Below are 27,569 nucleotides of genomic sequence, written 5' to 3'. Positions count from 1 at the left end.
TCGTCGTTCCTCCTGCAGTGTCGGCCCCGGGAGCCGTGCTGGGAGGTGACAGCCCCCGGCACCGCCGGCCCACCCGCCCGCCGGGACCCACTGTCGCGCTGGGGCGGCCGCTGGCTGCAGCGGAGATCAAACGTGCGGGAGATCGATACTACTTCTTTTAGGCGCAACGAAAATATAAAGCCTGTTCTCAAAGCCAGTAAAAACTAGAAAGGAAGGAGAGAAAAACAAAAAGGCTGGGATATATAAACTCTTAGGAAAGGGGCGATTTATCGATACGGGGGGGACGTGGGGGGGGTGATGCAGAATTCCTTTAGAAAAATGGCTTCAGCCGTCCTTTTATCTGACATAATAAATAAATGGAAGTACCTACACGGAATAGCCGGATGCCCTCCGGACGCTTTGATTTTGTCCAGAGCAGGCTGCCCCTGAGCACACCCCTGTGCTCCGTATCGCGCACCCTCTCCAGCGCCCGGCTCCCGCCAGAAGAGCCCCGGCACTAGCTTCGCCGCCCCCGGGCGCGGCGGGCACCTGCCTGCTCTCACTAGGACTTCAGAAACCTTTCGGCCCCGTCTTGTACCCACCCTCGGTGTTTCCCCGCCGTGCCTCCCGCCTTTGCCCCAGGGCAGCCCCGCCGAGAGGTCTGAACGCCGGTGGCCCGGGCCGCCCCTTCCCCGCGTGTTCCCAGCGCGGACGTGGGCGACCCGTCGGTTGGGGGGGGAAATACGGGAAAACGGCCTGGGAGCCGAGCCGCCGCTCCCTCGAGCCGCTCCGGGGAGCCGCAGCGAGGTCTCACAGCGGGGCCGCCGCTCGGGTCGCGCTGGTGTCGCGACAGTCCGGGCTGCCCGGGAGCGGCAGCCGGGAGCGGTGTGCACCGGGGCGGCAGCAGGACAGCCCTTACCCTTGCCACGCTTCCCGTTGGTTGGCACGGCTCTCCTGGGCGAAGGGGGGAGACATTTCTCGTCAGGGAATTTTAGCCCTTTCCTTACCCCCCCTCCTTTCCTTTTTCCCCCCTTCCCTTTCATTCATAAACCTGGTGGCTATAGACGCAGCTTGAATATTGACGTCTCTTCCCCCAACTGCTCCTCCGTTAACCCAATTACAGAATTCATCAAGAACTGTGTTGAATTATCTCTTTCCATACAGTATCAGCATTAGCCTAATTAAAAGCTATAATGTCTGATATAATGATTAAATCGTTAGCTCTGCTGTAGGGAAGCAATATTTTGTTTTCCCTTCAATTAGAAGCTGATTGAGGTTTTCAGAGCAGGTCAGCTGTGAAATTTGAATTATATGTGTGAGTACCGTTCACAGGGTGAGCCCCTACTCGAAAGCTCCAGAGATTCTCCAAACGCTTTTACCCAGCAAGCTGGGAAAAGACAACAAAACACACAGAGAGCCTGTAGCTGATTTGGGACTGGGGCTGTAGGATCCCCCGAAATAGTTGTTAGTGCTGGAAAAAGAAAGCGGGACTTTATTCAGGCGCCCTTTTTCCTCCATCCCATTCCGGCTGGGTAGCTGCTGGTGTTCAAAACCGTGATCCCCGAGAGGCCAAGTCACCGAGGCAGGAAGGGGCTTCCCCTCCCTCCCTTGCCTGCCCTCCCTGCTCCCTCCCGGTTGCTCGCTTTGGCCGAGCTAACGACGCCCCGGGAGCGAGGGAGCGGTTTGCATTTCGCGCTGGCCAAGCGGGTTTTGTAATAAAGGGCCAGAGGAGCTGCAAAAGATCACACACACGCGCGTTTCAGACGGGGCTGGCGAGGGATCAGCCAGCATCTCCCCCGAGCATCTTCCCGGCGCGGGCCCAGGGCGAGGGAGGCACGGCGGCAGCCAGCAGACGGCGATCGCCGCCTGCTCCGGGGCGCCGGGCTCGGCCCCGCCACCCCCCTGCCCCCTCGTCGCCCTCGGGGCTGAGCACGGCGGGGGCACAGCAGGCACAGCGCCGGCCCAGCAGCGGGCGACCCCCGCCTCGAGGGGCGGCCCTGCCGCCGCAGCCGCCGTGGCGGGGGGAAGCGCCGCCCGCCGAGGTGCTTCCCGCAGCGCGGGCCCGGAGGGGACCGGTGCCCGGGGAGGCACTCGTCACTCCGGCCGGCCTGCGAGCGGGGCGGGCCACGTCGGCACTTGCCCCCTTCGAGGGCCAGGGGAGCGGCTAGGGCTGCTGCAGGACCTTCAGCCCTCCCCGGCCCTGCTCCCAGCTCGGGATCTCGTCCCCGCCTCCCCTCTGGCTCCCCTGCAGCGTTCACCCACGCACACACCGCTCCCACCCACCGCCCCGACCCCTCCCTATTCCCGCCACCACCCGGCTCCTGGCTGTTTGCAGCTCTACTTTCCTTCGGGGGAAGTCCAAGGACCTCTTATTTCTGGGCTCAGCCCCCTCCAGCACCGCCCCAACCACGCAGACCGCTCCTGGCTTGTCGCCTGGGTCAAACGGCACTCGCCAAAGTCCTTGACTTCGTCCCTCTCCCGTGAGTCGGGATCTGCACTACCTTTGCCACGGAAAAAAAAGCCCCAGTCTGTCTTCCGAGCTGGTTTTTACACACACACACACACACAGGGCGAGATACATCCCCCGGCCACCGGGGAGCGAGGTGCGTCCGGGGCAGAAACAAGAGGGCTCACTCCAACAGCATCTTCTCGCTCCCCCGCTCCCTGTTCGCGTTTATCCACCCTAAAGGACAGTGTTCATGGCGGTTTGGCTGCTTTTAGGGGAGGGAAAAAGCACTCGGGGGGGGGGAGGGAGGGAAGGAAGAGGAGGAAGCCCCCCCCACAACGAGAGAAAACCCAGGAGGGGGTAGCCCCCTGGGGGTTGGGGATGAGCGGCTGCCCCCCCGCACCGGGGAAGGGCAGGGTCAGCCTCGGCCGCGGTTTGTGAGGGGGAGGGAAGTGGGGGTCCATCCCCAATTCCCAGGGATGAAGGTGTGTTCCCACGGGGCCCGCCGGCTCGCAGGGTGCACAGGACTCGTCCGGAAGAGGTTGCCCCACACGGGTTCGTCCCGTTTATTTGTCAGGAGGCCCTCTGGTACCTTTACATCAACTTTCAGGGAAAAAAACCACTAGGGCTTTGGATGGATAATGTGCGAGCCATGTCATTTATCTCGCAGTTTTTACTCCTAATATCTTGGTTTGGCCATGCAAGTGGAAATGCGCCTTTCTGCAGTCACCTTCTCTCCCCTCCCCCGCCTCTCCTACCCCAACCAATTATGTTTTTAATACATCATTTAGCAATCACAGCAGCCTCGCTTGTTTTGCCCGTGCAGATGTGGCAACCCATGAGCTCGGGAAAATATCAGCCAGAGCAGCATGGGCCCAATCTCCCAATCCCGCACGTCTCCCCCCCCCCCCCGCCCATTGCACCCTTAGAGACGACTGGAAGGGAAACAGAGTCCCCCCGAAAGCATCCCCACCCGAGCTAACAGCAACACTCCAGCTGAGCTTAAAGGGCCCAGAACCAGGCCAAGCCTTCAGCCGTCAGAAATGGAGAGGTGCTTTCCTCTCCTCAGCAAAGCCAGATTATCGTGATGAGATCACTATTTCATGACGAGTCGTTGGGGGGAAAAAAAAAAAAAAAAGTCTAATTCTAGCCCAGTGCCTAAGGCTGGTGCTTTGTGCATGGTGAGCACTCCTCCTGCAGAAAACTTCTGGTGGTAACAGTAATTGGGGGAGCTGCGGTGTGATTCCACCCCTTGGATGGCCACTAGGATCAGGAAAATTAACATTCACGGACCAGGAAAAGAGCAGGGATGCGGTGTGTCCCTTTTTCACACGGCAAAAGATGATAGGGGTAGCGGGCTATGTGCGTGGGTATTTGTGTGACGGACCGGTCGTTCCTATGGCTGCAGTTAAAGATTACAGCGTGAATTTCAGTGCGGACCATTTTCTCCCCTCTGTAAAATAACAGTAATGTATCTCACAGGCCAGCCAGGGCACAAAGATAGTCTTCTAATATTTTAAGGGTAAAAAAAAGTCATACGCCTGTACCTACTTCATACAAATATAACATGTTTCGCTGTACCTTCATTAGTCTCAGATGATTTTAACTCCCCTAGGACTACGTGCATAACGACCGCGTTCAACCCCAGCCTTGCACCCGGGCCTAGGCCTGGGAGCAGTTTTAATGCTGGGGAGAACCGTCTGCCCCTGCCCGCCCAGGGAGCCCCGGGGAAAGCTCCAGAACGGGTGAAGTCCCCGGAAAAGGCGCGTTTAGGTGCCGCTCGCACCACTGCGGTAGCGCCGAGGGCTGCCCGGCCCGGGGCGGAGAGCCTGGGGTGCCTCAGCCTCCCCAAATACCGCTCTACCGCCGTCTAACTATCGGGCGCGCCCGGCGGGGACGGGTCAGCCCGCGGCGATGCCCGGCGGGGACGGGGGGGGCCGGTGGCCGGTGCCCCCCCGGGGCCACAGCGCGGGGCGAGGCGGGGGCGGGGCGGGGCTCGCCGTGACCCCTCCGCCCGCCCTCCCTCCCCCCCGCTTCCCCCCTCCCCCCCCACCTCCGGGCGCGGCGCGCCCCGCCGGACGTTACTGCTCAGCGCGCGCCATGCAAATCGCCGCCCGGCGGCGCGCCCCCATTGGCCGCCGCCAGGCGATTTAAGGCGGGCTCGGCGCGCCCTGTATGGCTGCAGCGCCGCTCGCCCGCGCGCCCGGCGGCTCCTCCTCTCCCGGCCCGTCCCGTCCCGTCCCGCCCGGGCCGCGGGAGGGAGACCACCGCCAGCAAATTACCGTGCCACCGCGCCCCGGCTGCCGGGCTCGGCGCTTGTTTTGGTTGGGTTCCTTCCCCCACCCCCTCCCTCCCCCGATCCTCCTCCCGCTTTTTTTTTTTAGTTAACGTTTAAATACTACTTTTTTTTTTCCTTTTCTTTTTTTTTTTTTTTGCCTCCTTTTTGCGTGGCGGTGGGTTCTCCTCTCTCTTCTGCTCCGTTCACCTGCGATCAGCGGATGCAAGTCACACACGCTCCCTCCCTCCCTCCCTCCCTCCCTCTCTCTCTCCAAGTTAGCAAAGAACAAAAAAAAAATAGCTCCGTTAAGGATAAGAGCGGGAGCGGAGGGGTGTGCGCGCGTGTGCCGGGGAGAGCCGGCGAGCGGAGGACACCGCCGACGGCTCCGCACACTCCTCCCTCCGCGCCAAGTGAAGCAGCAAGTTTGCCGTGCACCTGTTTGAGCAGCTAGAATCCCCGTCGCCGCCGAGCCCCGAAAGTGATTTGCAAAAGGGAGAAAGTTTTTCGCCGGCGGGGTCGCCGATCGCTCTCCTCGCGGTTTTCTTCTCCTCCTCCTCCTCTTTTTTTTTTTTTCTTTTTTTTTTTTTTTTCCACGGCGGTCGCTACCTAGATACAAACGGGTTTTGCCTCGCTCGCTCCCCGTCCTCCCGGGCTCCTCTATGTTTGATTCTTTTTTCACGCCTGGCGCCGGTGGAAAATAAAAAAGCTACTTGAATGTACAGCATGATGATGGAGACGGACTTGCACTCCCCCGGCGGAGCCCAGGCCCCCACGAACCTCTCGGGGCAGACCGGAGCGGGAGGCGGCGGCGGAGGCGGCGGCGGGGGGAACAAAGCGAACCAGGACCGGGTCAAGAGACCCATGAACGCCTTCATGGTGTGGTCGCGGGGCCAGCGGCGGAAGATGGCCCAGGAGAACCCCAAAATGCACAACTCGGAGATCAGCAAGCGCTTGGGGGCCGAGTGGAAAGTCATGTCGGAGGCCGAGAAGAGACCGTTCATCGACGAGGCGAAGCGGCTGCGGGCGCTACACATGAAGGAGCACCCGGATTATAAATACCGGCCCCGGCGGAAGACCAAGACCCTGCTCAAGAAGGACAAGTACTCCCTGGCCGGGGGGCTGCTGAGCGCCGGCTCGGCCGGGGGAGGCCCGGCCAGCGTCGGCGTGGGCATGGGCGTCGGCGTCAGCCCCGGCGGCGTCGGGCAGCGGCTGGAGAGCCCCGGCGGCACGGCCAGCGGCGGCTACGCGCACATGAACGGCTGGGCCAACGGCGCCTACCCGGGCTCGGTGGCGGCGGCGGCGGCGGCGGCGGCGATGATGCAGGAGGCGCAGCTCGCCTACAGCCAGCACCCGGGCAGCGGGGGGCACCCGCACCACCCGCACCCCCACCACCCGCACCACCCGCACAACCCGCAGCCCATGCACCGCTACGACATGGGCGCCCTGCAGTACAGCCCCATCTCCAACTCGCAGGGGTACATGAGCGCCTCGCCTTCCGGCTACGGCGCCCTGCCCTACGGCTCCCAGCCCCACCAGAACTCGGCGGCGGCGGCGGCGGCAGCGGCGGCGGCGGCGGCCGCCTCCTCGGGGGCGCTGGGCGCCCTGGGCTCGCTGGTGAAGTCGGAGCCCAGCGTGAGCCCGCCCGTCACCTCGCACTCGCGGGCCCCGTGCCCCGGGGACCTGCGGGAGATGATCAGCATGTACTTACCGGCCGGGGAAGGCGGGGATCCGGCGGCCGCCGCCGCTCAGAGCCGGCTCCACTCCCTGCCCCAGCACTACCAGAGCGCCAGCACGGGGGTGAACGGCACCGTCCCCTTGACGCATATCTGAGCCCCCGCCGGCCGCCGACACCGGCGCCGGGAGCGGCGGAGGCGGGCGCGGGCGCGGGCACAGGCACAGGCACCGGCTCGGCCACCGGCACCGGCCCCGACCCCGGGCCGCCCCGCAGGACTGCGCGCCCCGCCGCCGCCACCGCACGCTCAGCCCCCGGCCGCCCGCCCGCGCCCCGGCCCCGCGCCGCTCCTGCCCCGCTCCCGCGTTCCCCCCTCTTATTTTTGCCTCTGGCTCCCCTTCCCTCCCGCCCTCCCCCGCCTCTCTTTATTTTTTTTTCCCCTTTTCTTTCTTCCTTCCTTTTTGTACAGAAATGTTTTGATGTTCTTGTAATAATAATAATAAATAATAATAATAATAATAACGAGAGAGAAAAAAGGTAACGGTTGCTTTACTTACCTTTTTTTTAGAAGGACTAGTTTATGAAACTAGTTTTAGACTGAACTTCTGTGTTTTATCGAGACTTTTTGTACAGTATTTATCATTCACCCAAGAGACAGAGCGTTTATTTGCAAAAGAGGAGAGAGAGAGAGAAAGAGAAAAAGAAAGGGAAAGGGAAAAAAAAAAAGACGGTGAAAAGACAAAAAAAAAATTATCAATAATAACCACACAAAATTGTAGGCGATGCCAACTTTTATACCGCGCGGAACCGCTACGATTTCAGTCACGGATCGCTTCTTGCGAAGGCTTTTTATTGCCTAATTAACTCGAAGCTGATGGGGAAACAGTTCTCATTTATTACTCATGTACTAAGGCAAATCCAAAACAACACTTAAAAGTTTTTTTGTAGATGTTCTCGCGGTTTTTTTGGTTTTGTTTTTATTTTATTTTATTTTGTTATTTGTTTGTTTATTTATAAAACTTTTTTTTTCCTTTGGAGGCTGCAATGGGTTTTTTTTCTGGGTTTTGTAAAACTTTATTGTATCTGGATATTTTTTGTTTGTTTGTTTTCTCTTTGGTTTTGTTTTCTTTTTTGTATCATTTCTTGTAAATGCATTGTGAAATAATTTTTATTTAGGCGTTACGAGGGAATTCAGATTGTGTATATAGTTTACTAAAAAGCTTTTCTGCTAAACAGAAATCCTAAGGATGCGTTCAATTTTGAGTTAAATAAATTTCAAAGCGGAAAAAGTCACCTGTTTTTTTTTTTTTTTAAAACAAACAAAAAAAATTCCAAAACCCTAACCGGAGAACATAGTAGTGTTTACCATGGTGTGCCTGGAAATACAGGTGAACCTAGAATATGGGGAAGAAGTTTTAAACTGGAGCGGCAAACAGAATGAAGTGCAATCCCGCAGTAAATGTCGATGTCGCCTAATCCGTATAAACCAGGAGGGATGAAGGTAGATTTATTTTAATACTCGTTCTGTATTGCGAGGGAAGGCGACTGACTGAATTACTCTTCCTAGCCGTGAACGTGCATTCTGTGCATTTTATGGCTGGGCTGACGCTCCGAACCTTGCCCGGGGCCATAACTTTCCCCCTGGGGGGAGGTCGGGCACTGCGGCGGCTGCGGCCGGGCTTCCCGCCCCTGCCCGCCTCTGCCCCCCGCTCGGCCGGGAGTCCCCGCCGGCCCGGGGGGCACCGACCTCCCCGGGGGACGCGAAGGCACCGGCGAGCGCGCCACTTCCCCTCTAATTAACACCATGAAAAGCGAAAGCGCTTCGGTTTGAGCGTCCCGAAAAAGAAAAGCGTCCTCTAAACCCCAAGCCCGAAAAGCAGCCCCATCCCTGCCGAGCATCCCGGGGGGCGAGCAGGGAGCGGCGGGGTCACACGCTCCCACCCCGTGCAAACTGCGGCGCCAGTTTCAGCGACTGGTGCGAAAGCTGCTGAGCAAAACGATGCGAGTTTGTTCTTTGCAGAATGTTGTTCAATGCTTTGAAATTTATTTTTTATTCTTTATTTTTTATTTTTCCCTAGCTGTTGATCGATATGCTGGAATTAAAAGTTTGTAAACTTCTGATAGTAATAACAGCATTAAGCGTTGCGTTTAAATATACTGTAGCGAATATTTTTTTAAATTAGCTATAACTGCTTAAACAAAAGGAAAAAAATACTTTTATCTTCCAGGGCGGTAATGTCGGTCGCAGCAGGCTGTAGGGCTTTTTAAACCATCTTTTAGCGCTAGCGAATGAGCACTTCATCCGTCCAGGAGTGGGGAAATGTTAGTTGGTTAATGAGGAGCGGTTTCGGTCCATGTTAGAGATTGCACTTTACCTATAATGCTGACATGTCAATTGACATATATAACTCTTCGGAGTCATTGTGATAATTTTGTTTAAATCACTCATTCGTTAAAGTGAGCGCAAAATTTTCATGGAAGCTGTCTATTGATTTCAAACCAAAATTCCCCCCCCCTTCCCCCCCCCCAACTATTTGAGTCTTTATTAAAGCGAGGTATGTGCGGGTTCAGACAGTCAGCAAGCTAGATTTGGAAATGCTCAGCGTACAAACAGCGCACATAGAAAGCAGGAACCTGTGAGAAACCTTCTGTGGCGTTGGTTACCTCCAGCCAAGCACGGTCCTATATGTAACTTAAAATATTAATAGGCGTAGCTTTAAATATGCAGAATAAGCTGAGTACCTGTTGAACTGTTCCTTGAAGCGCGTTATGCATCATGTGTATACGTACTCATACATATCTATACACACTATAGATAGCATCATGACCGAAGAGAAGTGTGTGTGTGTGTACGTGTGCACATGCAGACGCATATACATCTGATGCAACCTTGTTACGTGCCTTTTCTTTAAGGGTCATAGCTGTTGAAAATCACATTTACTGACAATGCGGAAGAGAAAAATCCCGGCGAGACGATCCCGTATCGCTGAACACGACTGACGGAACAGGCGGACTGGGGCGGTCAAGGGAGAAAAGCAAATAAACATCTCTACGCGTCCAAACAACAGAAATACTAGGGGAAGTGCTTAAAAGATAAATATTACAGCTCTCTAAATGAGGTCCTTTTAACGAGTCTTCCCTCCTCCCCTCACAATTTAGCGGCTCAATGGCGTTATGCCTAGAATAATAGGAATACCTGCACTTTCAACACAAGGGGATTAAACAGACCCAATCTCGGCTATATTCAAATAAGCTTCGAATATTCTCAGCCCGCCTTTCAAAGAAATACAATCCCCTCTGCGAACGTCCAACACCCCCACACACCCCCACCCCCCGCAAAAACAACACAACTCCACCAAACACCATAAGGGCAGAATTTTGTGCTGATGGTGGATTACTGGTTTGGAGGTTTAGTTTAATTTGAGTTAAACTTCACGTTTGAGTATACAAAGTTAAAACAACTTTGCTAGGCAGAAGAGTTGGGTACAGTAAAATAATTTGGTCTTCGGGCTTTTTGCTGTGCGGGTTACATATAAGAGAACAATTGAATATGCAAAACTAAGAATAGGTTTAAACGATTTATGGTTTAAGTACATTACATCTAAAATTGTATGAAATGTTCCTCCTATAATATGATTGACAGAGCTATTAAAATCACCTATGTGGAAGAATTTAAAAAAAAAAGAAAAAGTCATCTCATTTTCAGCAAAAGGAAGGAAAATCCAGGGAGTCAGGAAAAGGGGAGCGGGGCGGAGGTGCCCTCTCCGCGGAGTTAGGCTGCGTGTAGCGTGGGGGGCTTGGGGTCAGGCCCCCCGCGGGCCGGACCGCGCCCCCTCCCCCCAGTCACCGTTCTGCCGGCGGGTCCCGCTGCCCCGGGAGGGGACCGGCGGCAGAGGAGCCGGGAGGACAGGAGGCTCAGTGCGATAACAGGTTTGATCTGCTGCAAACTTCGAGCCAAAAGGCAAACTTGGCCTGAACTCCATAGCTCTGTCCCAACGATTCTCCCTCTTTTTTTTTTTTTTTCCTTTTTTTTTTTCTTTTTCCTGTCCTTCCCCACCTCTCTCCTTTTCCCGTGCGTGGCTCGCTGGGCTAGTAGGAGTGGCGGTGGGCCCCGGGGAAAAGGCTTTCCCTCCAGCTCCACTCCTCCGCGCGTTCAACCGGAGTCACACCGCAGCAAGCCGGGGGGCGCGGGGGGCATCGATGGGACGGCTCCGGGCCTCTGGGAGCAACGGAGCGGGGGCGGGGGGCACACACATGAAATTGCCCATGAAGATAAAAAGAGGAACGGCTCTAGAAATCTGCTCAGGGGGCCGTGAGGACGCAGCCCCAACCAACTCGGGGGGGGGGGTGGGGGCCACAGCGGGGCAAGAAGCCCCCCGAGATGCCCTTTGGCAGGGCAGGGAGGTGGGGAGGATCCTCCCTCCCAGCTGCGCCACATGCAGGCAGCATCAGGCCGGAGGCACCTGAACTCCTGACGCGGTTACAGCTTTTTATTATGCGTAAACTTCCACGGAAGAAAAAAAAATAAAAAACAAAACAAAACACCACTCTACATCGCCGAAAACTAAATCAAACAGCTAATCCGAGCTTCGCTGTAGAGTAAAACGCAGCTAAAACACTCGAGCTGGCAGCTGCCCGTGGGTTTGACTCGTTAACTGGAGGGATGTGCTCCCGGGCCGGGCGCCGACCCTCTCCCGTGCCCCGCGACGCCTCCGTCTTTCCCGGGCACTCACCGACCCCCGGGGCCCTTTTCTGCCCCGTCCCCCCCACACACACTTTTTGCCCGCTCCCCGCGGCAGGCTTCCGCACTCCCCTTCCCTCCCACGCTCAGCAACACGTGGGGGAGCGCCGGGAAGGGGCAGCCCCGTGAGGGCGGGCAGCATCCGAATGTATGTGTCTGTCTGTGTGTCCGTGTGAGTGTGCAGGGGCCTGATCTTGCGGGAAGGACCCTCCTCGCTAAGTAAGCTCCCCGGGGCCCTGGAGCAGCGGGTCTGCGGGGTGTTGTTCCGAGTGTGCGTGGGTCTCTGCGAGCTGCAGCCTCACGAAGCGAGATGCCCCCGGTGCCGTCGGAAGGGCTGCAGATGAATGATGCAAGAGGAAGACAGGGGTGAAAGGAAGGGGGGGCGGGAGAGGGGAGGGAGAGCGCGGGGGGGAAGGAGGGGGGCCGGTGTTTGGAGAGCGAGGGATTAGCGAGGAGAGTCCTGACCCCGAGATCAACGGCCAGTCAAACCCGTTTACAATCACCCAGCGGAACACCGACGGCTCCCGCTGCAAGCCAGCGGCCGGCCGGGCAGCCAGCGAAACCAGACCCCCCCGTGGAGCGGCAGGCTAGTCGGGGAGGCCCCGACCCGGCTCCGGGGGAGAAGGGAGAAGCCACAGAAAGTAGGGGGAGAAGGACTGGGAAGAGAAGTCCCAGCGGGAGGGCGGGGAGCTGCAGAGAGTGGTGGTGGGGAGGATGCTGCGGTGTGCCCCGTCTCCTGGCCGCAGCCTTCTGGCCCCTCACCGACGAGCAGGGGGGAAGGGAAGAGAGGGGATGCAGGCGTCAGAGGCTGCGGGGGGCTGGGCGGAGGTAACTGGGAAAACAAGCGCGTTGCTGTCAGCCGGGAAAGGCCGCTCCTGAACTCCACACGGGATCCTCCCGGGCTGGGCCGCGGGGCTCCCGGCGACACCAAAGCCTGGCTCCAGTCATGCGTTCAGCGGCGGGCGGCCGCAGGCCGCCCTCCCGGACCGCAGGCCATCTGCTGCACGGCTACCGGGGGCGGGGGGTGGGAAGGGAGCCGCCCCTGACGGGGCGCCGAGCGGGGCCGGCAGCGGCGGGTGGGCGCCTCGGCCGCCGCACTGCGCCCCGCGGGGCACCGGCGCCGCCGCTCCGCCGTGCCGCTCACACCCCACGCACACAGACACTGCACGGGGGGAAGATGACACACGCTAACTAGTTTTTCTGTGGTGGGGGAAGCAGGTGGTTCCTCCACTTCGCGGCATTTTGGCTCCTCCTCTTCCAGAAAACACAGCACCCCCCAAAGCGAGGATGCTCGGTGGCTCGGCGCTACCCCACGAGCAACACCGAGCACCTGTGTGCACGTCGTCCGAGTCAAACGGGAGCTAAAGCAGACGGGCCTGGCCCGGCTCGGGGACACACCACCCCCACCACCACCCCCCCCAAAATGGCCGAGGGAAGCCCCAGGCACCTGCTGTCACGCGTGGGAAACGCGGCGCTGTCCCGCTCTGCTGCCCCTCCGTCTCCTCAGCGCCACGGGGACCCACGCGGCTCCGGGGAGGGCGGGCGCCCGGGGGCAGCAGGCAAGGACCGGGAAGTACGGGTCAAGATTAAGCAAGTGTCCGTGGGTTCGTGCTGAGGTTAGGGGTGGATGCTGCTTCCCGGGGGGAAAGTGAGGTCTGGGGCAAGTGGTTTCGCACGGCTGAGGCGGAGAGGAGTCGAACAGCAAAGCTTGGCTGCAAAGTCACTTCTGGAGGGGCAAGGGCGAAAGGGAGGCAGAGGAGACCGAACAGAAAACGGGCCAGGACACGGTGCTGCAGAGCTCCGAGCCGGTCATGGAGGGGAGGGCTGGCGGTTGCAGCGAGGGGCGTGGGGGAGCAGTGGGACCCGACCCCCGCTGCCCGGGCGGCGGGAGGCAAAGCAGAGATTATGCATATGGGGCGGGCAGGGCCTTGCCTGCCTGCCTGCCTGCCTGCCTGCTGGCTCCGGCCCCGCCGCGCCTCTGCTGAGTAATGTCAGGAGGAGCCGTGAGACAGGGGCGGCCCCGAAGGGGAGGGCGGCTGGCAAAGGAGCCGAGGCCCTGGGCCTCGGGTGTGCAGGTACGGATGTAACGGGGGGCTTTCCTTAGCAGAGGTTGAAAGGAAAGCCCGTTGACTTTTACATGCAGTGACCCCTCTGCCGTTGGAGGAAACTTTGCGAAAGTGAGGATTAGCAAACCAAAGTTTGGAGACTCTGGAGAAACTTTGCTGTAACAGCGGTGCGGTGTATGGTGCCTGCACACACTGCATGCCCGAGGTGGTCAGGGGTGCTAGTAGGCGACCTGGAAGCCCTTCCTAGTCCTCATGCCTAAAACTGGGACATGTCTAGGGATACCTGTGAAGGATAAGCCAGAAGTCAGTAGGAGCTGGCTGAACTGAGTCGCACCACTGTATGTGCCATCAAAAAGTCTGGCGCTACCAAAGGGAAAGGGCCAGAGAAAACCCCGTCCTTTAAACCGCCCAGAGCTCGTGTGGAGTGAGGAGCAGCCACCCAGGGCAAGCGCGCTGGTCCCTGACTTCGGGTTGAAAGCGGTGGGGACTTGCGACAAAGAACACACACACACCCCCCCGCCCCCTACTTACAAAACCTTGGGGTGCCCCCGTGCAGTTTCATGCCTATCTTTCCTGGACGGTGTAATTCCCTGAAGGGAGGAGCCTTCAGAAAGGTCTCGTTTCAAGAAAGTCATTCAAGTGCTTTAGCATGGCCTGTCAGGACGGGTTTGGGGGTAATATGCTTCATGCTCGGTAAAATCCCATTGTCCACGCTTTCAGCCCGGGCACCTCTCATTGATTTGGAGAAGACGTGTGCCACGGTTAACTGCGGCTCTCAGATAGAGGGACTATCCTTCAGAAACCTTAAAAAAAAAAGGGAGGGGGGGCGGACAATGAAACCGAGGAGAAGCAGGAGAGCATCTGGCGGTGGTCAAACAATTGGGCAAGTGCTAGAGGGAGAGCTGAGCTCCGAGGAGTGGGAAAACGCGGCTTCAGCCCGGGGCAGACCAGCGTGGGCTGAGGAAGTGCAGCCGACACGGGGGGGAAGGACCGGAGTCGGCAAAGTGTGCATTTAGGAAAAGAATAGCTTTCACCGGGAGGAGGTGAAATATAGTTTACTAAGGCGTAAAACTCTCCATAGCAACTAGGATCTAGCGGTGAACAAAGGCACCATACATTTTGGGCAGTATAATTTATCCACGGGGGGGGTGTGTGTGTGTGTGTGAGGGTGCGGGAGGGGTGCAGGCGGAGTAGGGAGACGTTTATTTCCTACCCAAATACTGTCTCGCACAAATTTCAGAAGTACCAAATTCACGTCATTTATTTACTCCAATACAGAAAAAGTGTATAGGAAGATTGTCCTGCTAAAACTGTTGGACAGTGGATAGTTCAATCCTAATCAGATTAGCAGAATGAAGTAACAGGCTCTTCAGGCATGGAGGTGCAAACACAAGCAGCCCAAGGCGGGAGGAGAGACCTAAAACTCCAGGCTCGGGAGTTCAAAACGAAGTATCGACATGAAAACACAATTTCGACGCGATGCGGAAAGCTGGGGGCTCTGAAACCATCTACGGTGCCTCAGAGCTATATACACCCCAACCATGGTCTCCCCCTCCTGCTTTACGCACAGGTTACTATCTTTATCTCTTGGAAAAATCTTGAGTAATCACTTGATCAAATGATCGGATTAGTTTTCCACATTACCTTTCGTTTTTCCTGTACGTATCAGAAAAGAGAAAGGGGCTTTGCTTCGATTAAGGGTTTGTTTGTGGGTTTGGTTTTTTGTTTGGTTTTTGTTTGTTTGTTTGTTTTGAGGTTGGTGGGGATTTTTTTCATTATTTGTGCCTTCGTGCGTTATCAATCCCACCTTCCTCTACATTGCTTTTCAGCCACAGGGCAGGTGAGGGCTGCGTGGTTCCCCTCTCGATGTTAGAATGTAGGAACTAATGCAAAAAACAAGATGCTTGTGCAATCGAATCACTGTGAACACACAGATCTCCTTCTTTGAAGGTTAGTTAAAAAGAAAAGAAAATTAGGTGGGAAACGCCTTTTAAAATACACAGCTGTAGGGGAGCTGAAGACTGCATGTTTCAGGACGGAGATGTCTGGAGGAGAACTGTGAAATCTCAGATTCCAGAAAATAGCTCAGGAAGTTTTTGGGGGTTTTTTGGGTTTTTTTGTTTGTTTGTTTGTGTGGTTTTTTTTTTTTTTTTTTAAAAAAAGAGCCGAACAAGGGAAGCGTGGGGTTTAGCCTAACAAACTTCTCAGCGGTGTGTCCCGAGCTGCCGTAAGGTTGAAGAGGAAGGGATACAGGCGTGCAGCTTTCCGAACGGGGACTTTCCATGTGCTGGTGTCACATCGTTACTTACGTGCAAGTTGCGGAATAACCCAAAGAACGAAGAAATGAGAGCAAAACGTGCATTCCTCCCCTCCAAGAGCACTTCAGCTGTTAATGTTCCTCTCAGGTTCTAACTTTCTAGCAAGACTGAGGAAGTTTCTGCTCATCCTCCATCTAAAAGGTCCATTTAGCAGACCAACTTTTGGGCCAAATAGTCTCCTAATCGTTTTGCTTTGACTAGGCAGCTGCAGGGAAAAGCCCTGCATGATTTTCCCGAATATACTAACATCATCTCAGTTTTAGGAGTCGCAGACCAAAGCTCACTAGATAAGTGGGACAATCTCATCGGGGTAAACCTGCCACAAATCGAGATATTTAAGATTAAGATAAGGAAAGCAATGAAATGGCGTTATTGCAAAAGGCATCCTTGGGCGACCAAATGAGCTATTCGGAACAATTTGGTAGGAGCTTGCTATTTAGTTGTATTATTTAGTGAGTAGTTCCAGGTAGGTAAACTAAACGTGTTCATGTCTCAGACATGTTTCAAATGTTTCGTAAATCATGTGTTCATATATTCACAGTTACGGTGGGTTCCTATTTAGGCGACTGTATTTATCATATATATTAGAGTAGCCTTAGATGCTGAATAAGAGAAGAAGATATTAGGGTTGAAAGGTAAAGTTATTTTCATGAAAAGGGCCAAACTCGGGATTCCTTGTTCAAAACATGGTCTCTACTCTTCGGGTTATTCTTGGTGACCTCCTTTAATCAGCAAAAGCTAATACGCATTAAAAATAAAGTAAATAATCTTTAATAAAAATCTGACAGTGTGTGGATAGCAACTACTTCATAAATACACGTCATGGCGTCATTTACTTGGGAACATCCCCTCATAATTTCCCGACGTTTGCTGGAGAATACAAATCTCTCTCCATAGGCTTGTGTCTTGTTATAACTTTTTAGTTTTAATATCACACACCCGTCGCATAACAGGTAGAGGACTAGCTTCAGAGGTGAAAATTAACTGATGAATGGAAGCATGGAGGCGGAAAATCAGAACTATAATTCACAGAGGATCGGCTTTAGCTTTTGTGGTATGAGACCTAATAAAAAAAAATTTAAAAAAAAAAAAAAGAAGAAAGGGCAGAAAATGTATTACAGAAGCTCCGTTCCTATTCTATCAAACAGCCAGGCAACATCTGGAACGGAGTCCTTTCCCTCATCGGACATCATACAGCAAGCACAGCCGCAAAACACTTGAAGGGGAAACTTCGGCGTTCCCTCCGTCGCTGCGCACGCCTCGGTTAGCAAGAACACCCGGATTAGAGGGATTTCCAGTGTCTCTCTGGGGATGACAAATGGAACTGTGAAATGTTACTTTAAAAAACTCTTCGAGTTTTCGGTGAAAGGCGACTGCCTTTTTCCGAGGAGCAGGGAGAAAAACTCTTGCACGGAAAGCAGAGACGGCAGCTGCGGAGGAGCCTCCCGCCTCCCTGCCGGCAGGGCCAGCCGTGCCTCCTGCGAAAGGGGCTGCTGATTAAAACCGGGTCAGGCTTTAGCGTCCCTTACTTTGAAAATCAACCTGATTAGTCTAACTAGTTGCCAAACGTCACTTAATGAAGTCCAGGACCCGGCTATCCTATGCGCCCACCCCAGCCCCTCCCAGACAGAGCCGAATAGTTTCTTACAGAAACGCGGTGTGAATGTGCCCTCCCCGCCCCGCTGTGGCACTGCCACCCGAGGAACAGCCGCCCCGTGGCCGTGGGTCTTTCGCTGTGCAGGTTCTGGTCTCCCCGCCCCCCGTGGTGCCCCTGCCGTGGGGCGGGCGGGCTGCGGGCGGTCCCCAGCGAGCTGTGGGGCTGCGGGGGTGCGGGGGCCGGCCGGAGGGGAGAGGGGGAGGCCGGGCCGTGGCACCGTGCGTGTGGGCGGAGAGCTCCACGTCCCCGGGGAGCAGCTCCGGGGTCAGGCTATCGCGTCGCAGCGGAGATAACCGCTTCTTGCCCCTGGAGAGGGGACACGGGACACAGCCGTGCCCCGGACCGAGGTCGGGGAACCGGCGGCAGGCAGACTGCGAAGGCCTTCGCGCCGTACTTTCCAGAGTGGGACAGCCGGGTCTGGCCCCTGGGTGATTTTAGTGAGGGCTGGATCAGGCCCACGGGGTTCCCTGGCCGGGGAGCCCGGAGGTGGCTCATGCGCAGGCACCGGCGGCACCCGGCAGCCCTAGATCCAGCTGTGCCCCAGAGGTTGACGTGCGCCATAGACTTTCTCCTGATTCCCTTTGTTTTTGTCCACTAGTGACCAAATGGCAACTTCCATGACCTAAGTTGCAGCCGGTCTGCTTGTCTTCCTTCTCTCTCCTACGATGTATTTTGTTGGGTCATTTTGGGTGAAGCCAGCTAATTCAGGGAATTCGGGGGGAAAAAAAAAAAAAGCGCACGGCTGCTTTTAGAAATCTTTTTAGGAAGTCTGAAAATGTTAAGCTTGGCACTGCAGTATTTTTGCCCATACACAAGAAACAAAATATGAACCAATGCAAAGGAATACCTCGGTATGGGGGGGGGGGGGGATAAATCCAGAGTCCTTCTGCACTAAAACAAAAGGTCGGAAAATTTTCTCGTCTTAAGCGACTAGTCACTAAAGAAATATCTTTCCTTATATCAAATGAGAGATGTTTTGAAGAATTTTCCTAAATTAAGCACCTCTGAGACGTATATTTTCTGCTTCAGCAGGGTTCTGTGTTTTGCTGAGTATCGTCGTGCCACCAACACAGGAAAAATACAGCTAGAGAAGCAAGGAGGAATGTTGACCTACAATTTAATAGTGACTTTCTCAAAGAACAGGTTATCTCCACCTGACAGGAAGATGTTAATAGAAAATAATAGCAAGAATTTTACCACTGTACAGAGTACTTTCTGAACTTGTAAATAAACATAAACTCAACAAATATTATTCTCATTCTGGAAACTTTACAGTACAATTACTGCAGACTACTAAGATCACTCAACTGACCCTCAACCATACTACACGGATATTGCCAAACTGAATTCCCTTATTATTTCGCAGAGCCAACACTTGTTAAAAGGAGAATGCAGCATCCCTAATTTAAATGTTATTTTTTTTCGGGGGAAAAAAAAGGGAAAAGAAAAAGCAAGAAAAAAAAGAAGGGAAAGCTGTTTTTTAAAGTGAAAGAAATTTGAGAAGTCTATAGGAAAATGGTCTAAAGCTGACTAGACTAGTGTTGTCTCTTGTTCAACCTACAAGTCTTCTGCAGGTTATTTTTCTCTAGTACAAATGTAATTTAATAGCCGAGATGGATATCGTTTCACTTTCAGCTATCTGCTCTATACTCCGGTCTCATTCTACGCCAGATGATTACCTTACTGTCCTATATGCACAATTTAAAGGGAATTACCTATTACTTCAATTATTTGTTTCTTATCAACTGATGTTACACTACAAGGATTTGCATTGAAAGGACACAAAGAAAGAGCAAGTCATGGCACATTGCCAAATAAAAGAGTAATGTTCTGGTGAATTTAGCCTAAATAATTTACTGCTATATAAAAGTGGAAAAGTGGAAGGTGAACCCTTTGACCAATAAATCTCTTCTGCATGTGAAACCCTTATCTTGTCCCCTCCAATATATTCCACACTAGGAAGCCATCATCATTGGCTCTGGTTTGTTATTTGTAAACCTTGATCTTCTGCACTCGGTGTCCTAAATATGGATAATTAGCATCAGTTTATCACGCCTCTGCATATTTTCTCTTCTCTCCAAACATGCATGCTTCTATTGGCTGCCATTCTGTCACAGAAGATTATGGAGACAGATTGCAGAGAATGAATGTGCTAAACGAGATTAGGAAGGAATAGAAATAGCAACTTGGCCAATAAATTCCTCGTGAGAGCCTTATCATACAATTACACGTTGACTTGTTTCACACTCTCCCAGCCTCTTAATCCAACGCCCCCACCAAGAATAAAATTTCACTAATTTCTGAATTACTGCATATCCTCATGACTTGTCACTGAGAATGGTTGGAAGCAGCAACACGGTCGAAAATAGCACATCAAACTTCCAAAAAGAAAAGAAACTTTACAGACAGAAAGAGATGTGACTTTAAACCATTTGTGGACATGTGCAGAAGTTTTTGTGCCGTCGCAGTTTGAAGGGTCAAGATTTCAACATCAGACGTATTCCTCTACGCTTTTACTCCCTAACTCTTTCCATTGGGTGTTACGTTATCCTTTAGAGGGACTTTGGGATCAGAATACTGTGCACCGATGCTGCTAAACTATCTTACGTGATCGTCTGCTGTGCAATCCGCTCCCACCGCCGAGCCCGTAGAAACCCGTCAGAGTTTCGCAATGGGGGAAACACCTACTGCCGACATCGATTTCTAGGACATTCCTGAAAATGCGATAATTGAGAAGACGCCAAAAGCATGACAGTAAAGTGAGACAACATCCTGCTGAACTTACAAGAAACATCTACCAACTCTATGGAGTTAGTTTTGTCCATTCTGCCGCGGGTCTTTCAATGTGGACGTCAAGAAAACATTATTTGCATGACGTAATTAAGAGACATGGCAAAACCCTTCAAAAGACATCATCTCTGGAAATGCTGGAAGTCTTCATTTTCCCTTTTATACTAGCCCGAGAGGAGAACTTGCAAAAAAATATTCATGTTGTAGTAATGTTGCTTTCATTGTTTTAGATACATGTAGAAGAAGGACATAAATGGCATTAAAAGTTCCAAATCTGAAAATAAAGCCTTGCTTAGTTGATCTATATTCAGCTTTGATGCTGCAGTGCACTTGGCTTACAATTTTAGCAGATTTAAGGATATTTTGCAGCGTTTATTACCGTGACAGGACTGCTTTAGAAAGCAGGATATTTGTATAACTCGACTAATTGTTTCCCCTAATAAATGCGACTCTACAACCACATACAGGTTTTCAGAACCCGGTTGAAAAGTATGACGAAGTTGTGCTACATATTCCGGAGTTGCTTAGCGTCGCGCCTTCCTGTGCAATCAGATGCTGGGAAAGTTCTAACGTAGCAGTGAAGCGGTATATGTCGCGAGTGTTAAGGATGCTCAAAATAAGGGGATTCCCTGGAGTGGGACCTTTCCTGAGCTCTTTTCCCCAGGGTGGAAGCGATCCAGGTGTCAGCAGAGCATCCTCGCTCCCCCCGGGCTGGGGACCACGGGGCAGGGGGCGGGTGTGGCACACCCATCCTGCGGGTACCATAGAGCGCAAAGCGCCCGTGAAAACTTCACGTCTAGGCCCTCTGAGTTATCTTATCATAAAGTGGGTTTAGCGGTGGGGACGGTGGTGATGTTGTTGATTTTTTTATAACCTGCCTTTGCCTTTCTGTTACTCTCCCACGGAGTTTTGCTTGGTACTCAATCACCTCCAGATGGAAAAAACAGACTGCAGTTCAGGGTCAGCTTCATCCAGAACCTTAAAACCATACCATTACAGAAAGTACTGAGATGATATAAGCATGACCTTGTGGGACAGCAAGACAGCCCGCTACCTGTTTGCTGCCAAAAGAGCCTTTGGATGCTTGCGGTCACATAAAATAAAAAATTAATAACGCTCCCTTATTTCCTTCTTCCTTTTTTTGTAATACACGTAAGCACACATACATATTCATATGCACGTATATCTATGTGTATACACACAGATGCATACGTACACACACATACATATATGTATACACATATATATATATACACACACACATATCTCCCGAGTGAACTGGTTAGCTGCAGCAGGGAGAGAGGTGTTTGCCATTAATCTGGGAACAAACCGCTAACCTCGGTGACTGGTATTTTAGCTTTTCTTTTCTCGCTTCTCTCAGTGCGGGGAGAGCAGTAAAGCTTGTGTGGACTGATTGTGAGGGGCTCTGCTGGAATTTGGCAGGCCAGGGGCTTGGAGAGAAGCCCCATGCTGACTCCTATTCAGCGGGCCAGTTTTCTGCGAGCTTTGGAAGTTTCACTCAGCCGTGCACTCAATGGCTTCACAAAGCTGATTACAAGCTTCAGCGCATTCCTGAAGGAGCCAAAAGCGACGCAGGTGCAAACGAGCCGAGGGAGCCCCTTATCCCGGTGACAGAATGGGACAAGCTGGGAAAGGCTTGGACCACACAAATCCAAGGCTCACCAGGCAGCAGCGAGCCTGCCTTGGGAACCGGGGATCATTATCCGCTCCATTCACCGGGGACCCAGCGGCGGCAGCGGCACGTCCCGGGGCTGGGGACGGCTCCCGGGGCTCTCCGTCCCGGGTGGGAGCAGAGCCGCTTCACCTGACATCCCCTCCCCGCTCCCTTCCCGGCTGCCTCATGCGTGGACCTGAGGTGCCCCCGCTCCCCCGAGCTGATTTCTACCCCAGCATCTGTTAGGCTGCAGCCCGACGCCTGAAGTACCTCGCCGGTTTTTTGTCCTATTGCCCCATCACACACGAAAAGCCCTTCTCTCCCCCACCCCCCACCCCTTCCCCCCCGGTGCCCCTCTTCCCTTCCCCATATAAACACAGTGCTTAAGGGTCTGTCTGGAAATCCAGCACAGAAAACGCACTGATCCGAAATGGCAGGTTTCCTCCCGACTGAAGTTCTCTAACAAACACCCTATTTTGAAGACTGCCTTTAATTCCAGAGAGAAACCAGCCGAGAGTGCACCCTCCCCCCCCAATTACTCCAGCCACCCGATTCCCACAGAAACCTCCCGCAACACAAACGCCTGGTGAATGCTTTCTGATTTCGTGAAAGCAGCCCACGGGCCCTGCCCTTCCTGCCTCCCCGGGGAGCGAGGGGATGGCGGGGAGTCGAGGGGGGGGTGTGTGTGTGGGGGTGTCTCGGTGCCGGAGAGAGTGAGGCGTGATTTCCTTTAATTGGGGGTTCTCGGGGGGAGTTCCTCTCGCCTCCGCTCCCTCGCCCCCTTTCCTGTCTTCTAGCTCTTCCCCTCCAGCCGGGAGAAGAAGCTGCACTTTACTTCGCTGCGAAATTAATTACGGCCCTTCCCCGCTATCAATTACGGAGGAATCAGCCTTTCCTGGGGAGAGGAGAAATAATCAAAAGGCTTTTCAGTCTGGGGGGGACCTCGGACCGCCGAGGACATAATGCGGCAAGGGGACTGCCGCGCTTCTGGCCGCTGGTTTCATATGCAAATAGCGAGCTGCCTCCGAGTTATCATTATGGTTTTATTTTTTTTTTAATGTTATTATTGTGTCGGGGTTTTAATAGCCACATGCTCTCCCCTTCCCTTTCAGCGAGGTTTCCTTGGCGATCAGCCACGCCACTTCTTCCCCGGGCGCGCTGCCTCCCGCCCCAGCGCCTGCCCCACGTCCATGTTAATTTCGCCCTATGGAAATGAAAGCGGCCCGGCCGGGCAGCTGATATTAAAGCGATCCCCCGGCCCCGGGGCTCGCCCTCCCCGCTCCGCGCAGCGGCCGTGCCTCCGCATGAGCGTGGCGTGTCGCTGCCGTGGCGGATCCGTGAAACACCCCCCCACACCCCCCGAGAACCCCCCCCCCCCGGAGCCCCCCGAGCCCGCCGCCTCTTTCATGCTTGCGAGATGCTGGGGAGGCAGCGGTGCGTTTGCTTGTGCGGAGCACACCGCCTGCAAGCGGTTGCCTTGGCAGAAAGGTGCAGCTTTCTGATGTTCTTTTGTCTGATAACTAATTCAAGTTAATGCGATCTTTATGTAAAGCTAACAGCGGATAATTGTCTATTTTCTCGCCAACAATCTCCATCACAATCACTTATCTGGAAACCTGCGGTTGTATTAATCGTTATATTCCCCGAGATAAGCGTCTCTCGAATTATCAGTAAACACTGGAGGGAAATTAAACAAACTCCAGAGCCACTTAAGTTTCCTCGGCAGCTTTTAACCCCCTTATCTGGGGCGGGGGAGAACCCCCAAACCAACCTGGGGCCGGAGCACAAGATGAGAAGGGGGATGTGTGTGCGTGTGAAACTGTGGAGAAAGGCCTGAACTTTGGGTTAATTTTGAGAGCCGAGTCCCGCTCAAGGCGCCTTCCCTCCGAGGTGCCCGTGTTGCAGAGCCAGGCACGCACCTTAAGCCCGGCTCGCCGGGCGGGGGTCGGGCTTTAGCAGCCCCCGGGACCTTGTTGGCCATTCTTGTAAATCACGTAATTAAGTGTATTAGTCGCCGCAGGGGAAAGACGAGCATCTAGGAGAGAATACATCAGAGATTAAACAGAAGTCGCATGACTTTAGGTCTGCTATACGGGGAGGAGAGAGTTCTGCTTCCTTCTGAGAATCACCATACTAGCACAATTATTGGCAATATTTATACTAGAGAGTGATCTGAACCCCAGGAGGGTAACAGAGAGTGCGAGAGAGCGAAACTACTGTGGGAATATGTTTTACTGCTTAGATCCCATCAGTTCCGTTAGGTGTAAAGAAATTATAGCAAATTGTGCTGGAAACCCCTCCAGGGAAAACATACTTGTATGAGAAAGATTTTGTCTTTTGGAGATGAAGTCAAAACATCGGTGTCAAATGAAATTCATTTTAGGGGCGCTGCCGTGTGTGTGTGTGTTTACTCGAGTACCTGGGTGGGGAAGAAGAAAAAAAAAAAAAAAAAGCCCAAACCATGACATTTCAGTCGGGAATCTGGGACAGCAGCAGAGAGTTTGGAACTTCTCCGGGGCAAACGAGGCGTGCTCCAGCCTCCCCTCACTCCCCGCAGCTCCCAGCCCGGCGCCCAGGATGGAGACCCCGCAGTCCCGCCCGCCGTGTGTGGGGCTGGCTAACAGCTCTCTTCGCGCTTTGCATTTCTAGGAGGGTTTTCCACGTCGAAAGCGCTTTATGAACAATAACTAATTAATCCTGGCACTTAGTTACGGAGCAGGCACCAAGGAATTTCAAAACTCGCCTCTATGATGAGCTTTATTTATTGTCGTCTTATGATTTTTAGTAAGCAAACTTTGATTCACAAAGGTTTCCAGTGGCACAGCTCCCATCTTAGCCGAGGGAAGTTGAGGTCTGGGATGGAAAAAAAATTAAAAATAATAATAATAAAAAACAAACAAAAACCTACAACACAACCAACCATAAACCAAACAAAATTCCGCAACGAAGCACAAAAACCTCCTGTTACTAGTTTGTGTGTCCAGGTAGCATATTTCCAAATACGATCAGTTTCTTAAAAAAAATGAAAAAAAAAATCCTTTAACAGCTTCAATTCACGAACTATTTCTCTTCCGCTAAAAGTTCCCAGGGTAGCCTTTTCTTATGGCATTTGAGAATCATCCCACTTCATCTCTCACCTGAATCTTGTCATCTGTGCCATCTTGAAGTGATCTGCGAACAATGCTGGTCCCTTGGACAGCCCAAGCTGGTCAATCAGGCAGAACAGACTATGCAAATGGAATGGAAAGGCGAAGCGATGGAGAACAGTGGCCCCCATTGTCTTGGGCATTTCAAAGCGAAGCCCAGCTGCAGCAGGCGTTGCTGTCTCGGACCCTTGGTTGCTACTCTAATGTCATCATTGGAAAACATCACATTTTGAAAAACTCTACAGTCTGAATGCATGAGCAGCCCTCCGCAAAGATTTCACTTTGCCGTGACATCTTTCGAAGTCACACACACACACACAAAAAAGGCTAAAAAAGGAAAAAACCCAAACACAACAACTGGGGACTGGGATCCCAGCCACATTGCCCGCTCACATCCCTCAGTCCCTTTCCCTGCGCTTCTAATAACTGCGGTGCAGCCGACGCTGAACTCCTTTTGCAACCTTTTGGTGAACGCCTCGCCTTTTTTGTTTTTAGAGTCGAATCGGATGATGATTTAAGTTGCATTTAACTTGTTTTCTGTCGGGTCTCTTTCAGGCACTCTAATGAGCTAACGCCGAGGAAACGTCGCTGTGAGCAGGCAGTGAAGTATTTATTCACAATCGCTTCCGAAACTTCAGATACGCGGGGCTTTAAAAGAGTCAGGCAGTGTCTTTGCGAGTGATTAAACCGGCAGCTAGGATGGGTATTTACGGGTCCTTTATTTTATTTTTTTTTTTAAACTCGGTTTCTTAATACACTCAGGCAGTTGCTGTTTCTAAATATTGCTGCCAGCCCCTCTCCAGCTCCACTTCCCAGCACTGATCCCAAACTTAGCCCGCCATGAGAAACGAACTTTCACTGCAGTAAAGCTGAGGGTTGTCAGATGATTAATGTGCATTTTCAAGGGACTAAATCATTGCCCATGTTTCACTTATCATTCCTTTTCATTTTCTTTTGTCTGTAGGTGACATTTGTGATCACCATGTGGTGAGCAGAGGAAACTCCCCTCTCTTCCACCCTCATGTCAGGAGCCTGTGCTCAAGGAAAAAAGGTCTGTGCCACCGGTATCTTAAAATGTTGGGGGTTACCTTTCCCTCCTCCCCATCTCTTATCTCGCAGGAATTAGTGAATCCAAAGCTTCTTCTCCAGCAACAGCCTTCCTAGAGTGAGCCTGCAGAGATGGGTAATGCCTCAGATGCTGCCTAGCTCGTAGATGGAGCGGTCACATATTTTAGTGGTCACTCTTGAGTGAGAACTATGTTTAGCATTTATGCAGGAACAGAGCAAAGTTTCATCAGACTAAGAGAGCTGAGCTAAGAAACTACCAATTACATTCTTTGCAGGACCAAGAATAATTCAGTGCTGCTTTCCCACTCATTAAATTGGCTTTCCCCTTTTGCTTGGATAATGGATTCTGTAAGAATATAATGTAAATTACAAAGGAAGCAAAGGATGGAATTATTTAAAATTAAATAATTATCCATTATGATTTGATTAGCTTCCTAAATTTAAGTTTGCCCCTTTCAGAATGTGGTGTGTTGGTAAGAAGGAAAAGATAAGAGTAACAAACAAAAGCAAAGAGGGGTTGAAGTGAATGGGGCAAATAAATTACTGCATAGGTGCCATTTAATCTGCTGGCTGGAAGTTTCTTTCCCCTTGCCAAAGAGAGTTTTCCAAGGACAAGTACTGGGTTAAAAGAAAACCAGTTTCCAACTACATCGTCCTTGTGGTCAAATGAGTACCAGCAGACCTCAGACTGCTACCTGCTTCATACAAATGTTTCAATGGAGATGATATGCACTGTAAGCATCTTCCCTGCCAGGTATTTGTTAGCAGATGTCCCTGAGATTCTTTTCCCTATCAGTTCACCACCTTTAAACTTTACCTACTAGACAAAGGTATCCCCCAAAATCTACGTCCTAGGAGGTCTTGGGCATGCTTCAGGTACCCTCTGGGCTAACTTCAATGCAGAAACCCAGAGGAAAAGCAATGTTGTACACCCAATGCCTGCACAGAAGACAACAGCAACGCACATGGCCAGGGACCAAATGCCCTGTTCCTGTAAGTGGGTGCATCGCCATCTGGATCTCTGCTAAAGTACTTCCAGAAAGAGGTTGTGAAGGAGGAGGATGCAGCAGCTTTCAAAGAGGAGCAGCTGCTCCTCACGCCTCCCGTGCAGGTGCTGCCATGGGACTACGCAGAGGTGGAGGTCCCCTCTGTGGACACCACAACTCCCACTCAATGCTGGGATGAATGATGTCCTCAGGGCCCAGGCCATGGATGGGGGACAGGGGCCCATGGGGTCATCCCACCGCCCTTGACCCAGATGTCTCCCTCTCCCCAGCAGCTCTATTCCCAGCCCATGTTGCCAGCCAGACCTCACCCCTTCTCAGCAGCCCGCCGGCCTCACCCCCCAGGAGTGAGAGGCCAGAGGTGGGTTAGCCACCCCGCGCTCAGGACCCTGTTCCTCAACAGCACCAAACAAGTTCCCATCACCCCAAGTTAACGGGCTTGACTCCACTGGGAAGGAAATGGTCCCAAATCTGCCCCTTGGGTAGGGTGCTGGGATAACCAGGGACGACCTTCCTTCCCACCGGTGCCACGTCCCCCTGCCAACGGGAGCTAATTGGAGACAAGAGCAGCTCCTCCCTTGAGGAGCTGAACTTTGCTTTTCTCTCACAGCTGGAACTTCTGTGTCTTCCCCCTACCAGCCCCAGCCCTGGTACATTCAGCCACAGTTATCTCTGCTCGTGCACTGACTGTATTTTTCATGTTTATTATCATCCAACCCAGCGTAGTGC

General features: G+C 52.9%; 1 protein-coding gene and 1 long non-coding RNA gene across 5 annotated transcripts in view; both read left to right on the top strand.

Moving 5' to 3' along the window:
- The window catches only part of LOC129199675 (uncharacterized), a 427,470-nt gene that overhangs the window by 378,567 nt on the left and 21,334 nt on the right, over positions 1 to 27,569 (top strand). For all 4 annotated transcript variants that reach the window (XR_008574710.1, XR_008574711.1, XR_008574709.1 and 1 more), the window contains exon 2: positions 25,733 to 25,819. This is a non-coding gene — a long non-coding RNA (uncharacterized LOC129199675). The remainder of the gene's footprint in view (positions 1 to 25,732; positions 25,820 to 27,569) is intronic.
- SOX1 (SRY-box transcription factor 1) lies at positions 5,019 to 7,653 on the top strand. Its single transcript, XM_054810533.1, has one exon. It carries the CDS (start codon positions 5,418 to 5,420, stop codon positions 6,531 to 6,533), a length of 1,116 nt encoding a protein of 371 aa, XP_054666508.1. The 5' UTR covers positions 5,019 to 5,417; the 3' UTR covers positions 6,534 to 7,653.

This window comes from Grus americana, chromosome 1, assembly GCF_028858705.1.
Source record: "Grus americana isolate bGruAme1 chromosome 1, bGruAme1.mat, whole genome shotgun sequence".
NCBI lineage: Eukaryota > Metazoa > Chordata > Aves > Gruiformes > Gruidae > Grus > Grus americana.
The sequence above is the reverse complement of the archived record's forward strand: the minus strand, read 5'-3'. Positions and strand labels throughout refer to the sequence as shown.